This window comes from Alosa pseudoharengus, unplaced genomic scaffold (genome assembly GCF_046254945.1).
Source record: "Alosa pseudoharengus isolate Yale_2024_CS ecotype anadromous, Long Island Sound unplaced genomic scaffold, YU_APseudo_1.1 YU_APseudo_1.1_scf_22, whole genome shotgun sequence".
In the NCBI taxonomy this organism is placed as follows: domain Eukaryota; kingdom Metazoa; phylum Chordata; class Actinopteri; order Clupeiformes; family Clupeidae; genus Alosa; species Alosa pseudoharengus.
In genome coordinates this window covers 1179202-1189201 of record NW_027468680.1, presented here as the reverse complement: position 1 = coordinate 1189201, position 10000 = coordinate 1179202, and the positions used below count along the sequence as shown (strand labels likewise).

General features: G+C 41.1%; 1 protein-coding gene across 2 annotated transcripts in view; it reads right to left on the bottom strand.

Moving 5' to 3' along the window:
* The window catches only part of cyp7b1 (cytochrome P450, family 7, subfamily B, polypeptide 1), a 50962-nt gene that overhangs the window by 10490 nt on the left and 30472 nt on the right, over positions 1-10000 (bottom strand). For both annotated transcript variants that reach the window (XM_076300172.1, XM_076300171.1), the window contains exon 2: positions 1655-1791. Coding sequence is in view for 1 of the 2 variants with exons in the window: in XM_076300171.1 (XP_076156286.1) it covers positions 1655-1791 (137 nt within the window). In the remaining variant the exon portion in view is untranslated. The remainder of the gene's footprint in view (positions 1-1654; positions 1792-10000) is intronic.

Genomic DNA, 10000 nt, shown 5'->3' with positions numbered 1-10000 from the left:
TAACACCACACACACACAAACATCACATTAACACCACACACATCACATTAACACCACACACACACACACACATCACATTAACACCATACACACACACACACATCACATTAACACCACACACATCACATTAACACCACACACACACACACACACATCACATTAACACCACACACATCACATTAACACCACACACACACACACACATCACATTAACACCACACACACACACACACATCACATTAACACCACACACACACACACACACACACACACACACACACATCACATTAACACCACAAACATCACATTAACACCACACACACACACACACACACACATCACATTAACACCACACACACACACACACACACACATCACATTAACACCACACACACATCACATTAACACCACACACATCACATTAACACCACTCACATCACACACACACACACACTCACACAAGGCAGCATCAGTAACGTCATGTGCTGACCTACACACACACACACACACACACACACACTCACATTAACACACACTCACACTAACAATCACATTAACACCACACACACACACACACTCACACACACAAGGCAGCATCAGTAACGTCATGTGCTGACCCACACACACACACACACACACACTTTACATTAACACCACACACACACATCATATTAACACCACATATACACACACACATCACATTAACACCACACACATCACATTAACACCACACACACACACACATCACATTAACACCACACACACACACACACACATCACATTAACACCACATACATACATCACATTAACACCACATACACACACATCACATTAACAACACATACACACACACACACACACATCACATTAACACCACACACATCACACACACTCACACAAGGCAGCATCAGTAACGTCATGTGCTGACCTCATGGTGGAAATTAATTTTTTGTTTGTTTTTCATTCATGTGTGTGTGTGCTGCAGCTGTGTGTGTGTGTGTGTCTGTTTGTGTGTGTGTGTGTGTGTGTGTGTGTGTGTGTGTGTGTGTGTGTGTCTGTTTGTGTGTGTGTGTGTGTGTGTGTGTGTGTGTGTGTGTGTGTGTGTGTGCTGCAGCTGTGTGTGTGTGTGTGTGTGTGTGTGTGTGTGTGTGTGTGTGTGTGTGTGTGTGTGTGTGTGTGTGTGTGTGTGTGTGCTGCAGCTGTGTGTGTGTGTGTGTGTGCTGCAGCTGTGTGTGTGTGTGTGTGTGTGCTGCAGCTGTGTGTGTGCTGCAGCTGTGTGTGTGTGTGTTGTGTGTGTGTGTGTGTGTGTGTGTGTGTGTGTGTGTGTGTGTGTGTGTGCTGCAGCTGTGTGTGTGTGTGTGTGCTGCAGCTGTGAGTGTGTGTGTGTGTGTGTGTGTGTGTGTGTGTGTGTGTGTGTGTGTGTGTGTGTGTGTGCTGCAGCTGTGTGTGTGTGTGTGTGCTGCAGCTGTGAGTGTGTGTGTGTGTGTGTGTGTGTGTGTGTGTGTGTGCGTGTGTGTGTGTGTGCGTGCGTGCGTGCATGTGTGTGTGTGTGTGTGTGTACCTGCGATGAGTACGGTGAAGATGTCCCCGTGTGTGTGTTGCAGCTGTGAGTGTGTGTGTGTGTGTGTGTGTGTGTGTGTGCGTGTGTGTGTACCTGCAATGAGTACGGTGAAGATGTCCCCGTGTGTGTGTTGCAGCTGTGTGAGGAGTTTGAGGGCATCGTGTCCAAACTCTACGGCTTTCCCCACAAACGGCAAACGGCCGCTCACCAGCGGAGGCTCCCCCTCTCTCCTGAGAACACACACCACAAAGCATCAGAGTGTGTGTGTGTGTGTGTGTGTGTGTGTGTGTGTGTGTGTGTGTGTGTGTGTGTGTGTGTGTATCTATGTTACATTACATTACATTATATTACATTTGGCTGACGCATTTTTAGCCAAAGCTACTAACAACATGGTAAACAGTTTAAGTTTTAAAGCGAGTCTCTCAACAATTTTAGGACAATTTAAAACGGTAGAGTCCAGTAAGAACAGAGGCGGACAGAGTACACAGCTTCATTACTTGAGTAAAAATACAGATACCCTTTGCTAAATTTTACTCAAGTACAAGTAAAAGTACAACAGTCAGATGTCTACTTAAGTAAAAGTACTGAAGTACTTGTTTTTAAAAGTACTTGAGTATCAAGAGTACAAGAGTAGCCTACATTTTCTAAATATTGCATTACTACTGCCACAGTGCTTACATTTATGTACAGAAACGTCCTACATGGAGTTATGAAAAATGTTAATGTTAATACCTTGGAGAATATAAGTCAAATCAAGTCATTTTTATCTTTTTACCATGTTGCCAGGGATGGGCAGTATTTCTAATACATGTATTTAAAATACGTATTTCAAATACAAAATACTATTTTGTAATTGAAACACTTGAAGCGAAAACTATCATTAACTTGTTCAGAAAATTGAAATAGTCTGGCGAGGTGAGGCCACAGGTTGGCACATTCCCGGGATGGACCTGCTACATCTTCATCCATTGTTTGGTCCATGGTTTCATCTCTTATCTAAATCTGACCATGGAGTTGACTTTGGCGGAAAGCAGAAGGTGATTGCTGATAGGCTGTCCCAATCAGTGGCGCCTGCACAATCCAATCACGTTTGAGAGGGAAACAACAAATTGAGGGTTTCCGAGATTTTTCTTTTTTTTTAGAAGAAGTAACGGGTACTCACGGTTATGGATAGAAATGTAGTGGAGTAAAGAGTACAATATTTGCCTCTCAAATGTACTTGAGTAAAGTCATGAGTACTCCCCAAAAATGATACTCGAGTAAAGTACAGATCCCTCAAAATTGTACTCAAGTAAATGTACTCCGTTACTGTCCGGCTCTGAGTAAGAATAAGTGCATCAGTGAGTGCTGTTTTTAACATTTAGGTGTCAGTTCAAGACGGCTGGTGAGTGCTAGGATCAGCAAGACTTGTTGTAAGTGGTGCTATGAGAGGAGATGAGTATGTGTGTGTGTGTGTGTGTGCTACCCCTCTCTCCTGAGAACACACACCACAAAGCATCAGAGTGTGTGTGTGTGTGTGTGTGTGTGTGTGTGTGTGTGTGTGTCTGTGTGTGTGTGTGTGCTCCCTCTCTCAATATTGTTCAAAACAGCACCAAACCTCATCAGTAGCTCAGGGTCTCTACACATAAAACGAAGCACCAACAACATACAGTAGTTACAGAAGACTGTTAAGAACACCACACACACGCACATCACACTAACACCACACACACACACACCAACAACATAGTTACAGAAGACTGTTAAGAACACAACTGCCCTCCCACCAGCTCCTCTCAGCTAGTATGGCAAGGACTCGTTGTGCTGTCACATTTGGTTAATCTGTTACTCGAGCTGCAGTTGGAGGATCTGGTATTATCTTATCTTAACTTAACTTGTCTTATCTTATCTTATCTTATTTTATTCATGCTGGAGTTGGAGGAGCTGGTATTATCTTATCTTATCTTATCTTATGGAAAGCTTCATGAAGATTGTTGATAGGCATGCCCCTATGAGAAAGTGTATTGTAAAAGAAAGACCAGCTCTGTGGCTGAATGAGACTCTAAAGAGCCTCATTAAGGAAAGAGATGAAGCCAAATCTACATTAGTAAAGTCTGGATTAGTGGAAGATTGAAGTACTGTCAACTGAGGAATCAGGTTACAAAACTGAATAGATTGATGAAAAAAGAATATAATTGCAAAGAATAAATGCTGTAAAGCAAGATGGTAAAGAGCTTTGGAAAACCCTTAATGAAATAATGGGGAGACGGTCAATCGGTGGGGCTTCCTTTGTAGAATCAGAAAGCATGTTTCTGACCAAACCATCTGATATTGCAAATTATTTTAATGATTTTTTCATAGATAAGGTCTATGCTCTAAGGCAGAATATGGACTACTATCTCCATAGTGAAGAAGATGGGTTGTGGTATCTCCATGGTGAGGAAATGTCTTTCTTATGTCCCTACACACATCGTGGGACAGGTGGCTAAATCTTTAATTTTAAGTCACCTGGATTATTGTGCACCTGTATGGTCATCTGCATCTAAAGGTCAACTAAAGAAATTACAAACTGCACAGAACAGAGTGGCCAGGTTAGTATTGCATTGCCCCATAAGAACGAACACAATTAGTATGCACCGTCGACTCTCTTGGTTAATTGTAGAGAATAGGCTGGATTTCAACACAACTAAATTTTTCAGAAACATTGTCTTTTCTTCTCAACCTGTTTTATTATACGACCAAATTGTTAGGTGTGATCAAGTTCATTCTCATTTGACTAGGTCCGCTGATGATGGCCAGTTGATGTTGCCACGACCAAAATCAAATGCTTTTTAAGAAAACAGTTATTTATCGTGCTATCAACCATTGGAATAATTGTCCACTGAACATACGTAAAATGAATGGCAAAGTATCTTTTAAATACCATCTGAGAATACATTATCTAAATTTGTGAGTAGGGATTAGACATTGATTGGATTTACTGTATGAAGGTAATAATAAATGAAATACTGTAATTTATTTTGAATATTTCTTGATGGTGTCTATAATGATGTCTACAATGTTTTACTGCTTTTGAATTGTCAGTGTTACAGTAGTTGATCCTTTCTTGTTGCGGACCCCAGGAAGACTAGCTTGTCCCTTTTTTGGTGACAGCTAATGGGGATCCTTTTAACAATAAACAATAAACAATAATCTTATCTTATCTTATCTTATCTTATTCATGCTGGCGTTGGAGGAGCTGGTATTATCTTATCTTATCTTATCTTATTCATGCTGGCGTTGGAGGAGCTGGTATTATCTTATCTTATCTTATTCATGCTGGCGTTGGAGGAGCTGGTATTATCTTATCTTATCTTATTCATGCTGGCGTTGGAGGAGCTGGTATTATCTTATCTTATCTTATTCATGCTGGCGTTGGAGGAGCTGGTTTTGTCCTTAACAGTCCTCACAAAACAAACACAAAAGAGCCAAAGACAACTCAATTAAATAAACAACTCAAGTGCATTAAATAAACAACTCAAGTGCATTAAATAAACAACTCAAGTGCATTCCAGATTAAATAAAATCATTTAAGGAAATTAGACATTGTAGTTTGAGTGTTTTCTGTAGGTCATTCCAAGCCGAAGGTGCAGCAAAGTCAAATCAATACACAGAGCTCATTCGATGTGCTTTACATAAACAAAAGCAAGCAGGAATAGCTGATCAAAGCATAGAGGGGCAATAGTCAGAGGAAACATGAAAGCCTTTTTGAACAACTCTGTCTGGGCGTGACGTACATTCAATAAAATAGTGTTCTGAGACTGTAAGCCATAATAAGTAGGCTACTCTGTGTAAAATAAAGAAATTCAGATATATAACACGAGAGCTATAATGCTCTTATATATGAAGATATAGAGGTGAGTAAGCCGGATATATTCAGATATATAACACGAGAGCTATAATGCTCTTATATATGAAGATATAGAGGTGAGTAAGCCGGATATATTCAGATATATAACACGAGAGCTATAATGCTCTTATATATGAAGATATAGAGGTGAGTAAGCCGGATATATTCAGATATATAACACGAGAGCCTATAATGCTCTTATATATGAAGATATAGAGGTGAGTAAGCCGGATATATTCAGATATATAACACGAGAGCCTATAATGCTCTTATATATGAAGATATAGAGGTGAGTAAGCCGGCGATTTGACAGAGAGGGCAAATTCACTGTGGAGTAAAGTGTACAGTGATGAGTGAGGGGTCAACACAACACATCAGCATAGTCCAGACAGTTTGATGGGCCTTCATGTGCAACACATCACCATAATCAATAATAGGGAGAAATGTGCCATAGACTAGCCTTCTTCTGGCAGAAAAAGTAAAACAAGATTTGTTCCTAAAGAAAACACCAAGCTTCAATTTCAACGTTTTTACTAAGTTCTGTATATGAAGCTTAAGAGAAAGGTGGTCACCAATTCAAAATCCTAAATATGAAGATTAGGGCTGTCAATCGGTTAAAAAAAAAAATCGAATTAATTACATACTCTGTAATACTGTACATACTTAGTGACAATAAAGTTCAAAAACTCTTTTATTATTATTTTCACTGTTCAAATAAAAGTTTTTTTTTTTCACATACAAGGCATTTCAGGCCACAGATAACCTAGGAGACACAATGAAAATTAATTAACACTCCCCTCAATGTCAACACTTATTTCTTTGCATTGATGTGCGACTATAGAGTTGATGAACTCCGGTGATATGCAAATTCCTTGCTGCAGACATTGCAGAGGACTTTATTTTCAACACTTTATTTTTTATCAACACCATCAGGCCGTTTTTTAAAAGTAAATGTTCCAATCAATGATCCAGGCAGCACGTTTTCTTCTCTCTCCTTCATTTTACAGTCTGACTAGAACGGCTCAGGGTCAAAGGTCATACGGAATCGATTCATCTGCACTAATTTTTTTTATCAGTTATTTTTTCTCAAATTAATTAATCAAAATTAATCAGTTATTTTGACAGCCCTAATGAAGATGAAACTACCTCAACTGTTTTACCCTGATCAGTAACAATATTCAGGTCTACTGTAACTCATTCTTCCTTGAGTTTGAAAAGACGAAAAGACCACTTTCTCCAAAAGCAGCAAGAAAATAAGGGAGTCGGGTCTGTAGTTCTTCATATGAGTTGGATTAAGTGCTCTTCATCAATTGTATGAAGTGTACTTTTCTTTAGCAAAGGCCTAACCCTTGCCTGTTTAACAGAATAAGGAACTATTCCAGAACTGAGTGAAGTATTAGGCACATGCGCAGGGGCGTAGATTTGCGTGGGGACCGAAGGACGTGTCCACACCAATGTCAAAATATGACTGAAATGTCCCCACCAATATTCAGGTTGAAATGGGGGAAAAAGCGCTCACATGCGCTACACAAAGAGTTAAATCATGTCTCACTTCAGTGCTGCGGATCATCTCGTACAGATCTTGTAATGTGCAGTAGCCTATAAGGGTAAATCGCGCTGATTTTAAGTTACCTATAATAACTACCAGTGAGCCGCAGTCTCCTGCGCAGCATGCAGCACTTCAGCTTTACTTCACTACAAGCATGAAGTGCGTCCAAATTCACCCATTCTTCTCTGTTGAACTCCTCGAGAAGTAGGCTACTCATCACACATGTGTCACATGAAAGAGCCTTTTCTCAGCTTTTAAACGGTGCTAGCTAGCCACTGTTTGCTGTGATAAACAGTTCGCGAGAAAAATAACTTCAAGAGATTTATTAATTATTCTCTGCGCCCATCTCCACATCCATTCGTCTCGGTGGAATATCGTAGGCCTACACACTCTTCACGCAACACATGACAACCCATATATCAGAATAAACAGCAGACCTTACCGAACACAAGGGTGTAATGCATTCCCGTGTATAGTTAGCTGTTCCAGAGTAATCCGGTTTTGAAATAAATTATAGCAAAATTCAACATGGTCTTTCGGCTGCATTTCTTAAAACTGAGTTGTGCTTACATCGCCTAGATATCTGTAAATATTAGAATCAGAGAATATACAGGCAGCTCACGGTTAAGAGTTTGTCAATGTAGCCTTAATGATTTATTTTCACAAAATGCTAAGCATGCATTTAAGTTAGTTTCTTAAAACTGAGCTGTGCTTAAATGGGCATGATTTCATAACAGACCAAATAGAAAATTAAAGTTAAATATAGCCTACATATCTGTAGCCTGCATATTAAAATCAGATTATGTAGGCTACACAGTGTAGTTAGATCAAGTTGGACAGTAGCACATTTTAATCATGGATAGTAGTTGGACAGTAGCACATTTTAATCATTTTATATATCTTTGGCTGGTGAAAGAGTTGAGTGTTTTTTTGTTGTTTTTTTCGTGTGGGGAGGGGGGGGGGGGTGGTTAGTGGGTAGTGTCCCCACCAAAGCTCAGACCAAACCTACGCCCTTGCACATGCGTGACTGCTGGCAGAACAGCAGGTGTGACAGGCTGCAGAAGAATAGACGGGACAGGATCCAAAGGGCATGTTGTTGGACGTCTTCGCTGAAGTAGTAGAGAAACCTCTTCTTCATCAAGAGGAGAGAAAGAATCCAACAATGCCATCACAGGACAAAGCGTTTTTTTCAGCAGGTTTTACAACCATTCAAATGATCAACAAGCTTGCAACACTAACGAAAACACGAGTTTTCTCTTTAAACAGTATTTGAGCATGCACACGCACACACACACGCACGCATGCACACACACACGAGTTATAGACTATCTTCCAAAGTAGCATACACACACACACACACACACACACATTCACAATAAGCTACCATGTGCTTCCACCCTGCTGAAAAAAACAGCCTGACCAGGTTAAGGTGGTTTGCTGGTTGACCAGCTTCTTAACCAGCTGGTTTGACCACCCTATGATGGTTGACCTGCTAGACCAGCAAAACTCTTGCAAAAAACATATCTTCAGCTGGTTTACCCAGCTTACGATGGTAATTCAGCTGGTTTTGCTTGTCGTACCACCTCAAGCTGGTCATTTTAGCTGGTGTTGCTGGTCTACACTGCTGGTTTAACTGGCCATGCCAGCTTATGTTGGTCAAACCAGCATGACCATCTTACACCAACAATATCAAGCTTGACAGGCTGGTCACCAGCATGACCATCTTGCGGCAGCTGTATCCCACACGACAGGCTGGTCACACTAGAGTTCTCAATGGGTCGGGTCGGCCCGACAAACCCGACGGGACCCGCAGGTTCGGGTTGTAAATATAATAATAGGCCGGGTTTGGGTTGTAAATATAAGCAAATGACTCAGGTCGGGTCAGACCTCGGGCTTAATCTTTTCCGCTCAGTGGAAAATAAACATTTATTAATCATCGCAGCTGTTCACCGTAAAGAAGGTCTGGCTTCTGCGTGCAACGTGCATCATGGAGAAGGGCGGGGGCAGACGCTGCGTGCACACCTTTAGCCTGGAGAAGAAGATGGAATTGTTGAAAAGTAAAGCTAAACTTGCCGCAGGTGAATTCACCATCGCTACTGCAGGAGTGGGGAAATCAGAGGTCTGGAAAGTGTTTGGAGTGGTGCTGGATTCTGATGAAAATTCTACAGGTTATGTGCAATGCTCAAAATGCAAGGTGCTGATGAAATATGTGACCCTGCAAGGTGAAACCAGTCGCTTTGGTAAAATGTACAAAATGAAGTTATTGTGCTCATATGAACGGCCATAAACTAAAACAATAAACAACGATATGTATATTGAGGGTATTGCAAAAAGTATCGCTAAGATAACTGCATCCAAAGTTGGCATGGTTCTCCTGTAACGATACGCCAGAAAAGGAGAAAATCACTGTTTTAAGTAAATTGTCACGCTAATGTGTTGAATCTTCACCTAAATAAAGTCAGGGTTTAACAGTCAAAACGTAGCCTATGTTTTAGGTCAGGCCGCGGGCCGGGTTCGGGCAGATAATTCATGTTGATGTGTCAGGTTACATCGGTTCCGGGCTTTAAAAGCCACGGGCCGGGCCGGGTTGTAATTTTCACGCCCGTTGAGAACTCTAGGTCACGCCAGCATGGCTTCCTCAGATGGTCACGCCAGCATATCCAGCTGGTGGCCCAACCAGTTAAACCAGCAAAGACCAGCAAGAGCTGGAAGAAAACCAGCAAAGACCAGCTAAAACCAGCTACCAGCATAAACTAGTCTACTAGACCCTATTCCTACTCACCTTCTTAAGACTGCTCTCCCCTTCCTGGATAATGTTTTGCTCCAGATTATAAATAATTCAATGCTATCAGGGCATGTACCACAGCCGTTTAAGATGTCTGTTATTAAGCCATCCCTCAAAAAACCTAGCCTTGACCCTAAAACCTGGCCAACTATAGGCCTAAAACTAAAGTTTTTAATGACCTCCTTACTGCTGCTGATAATGGATATGTATCAATACTAGTCCTCCTGGACCTCAGCA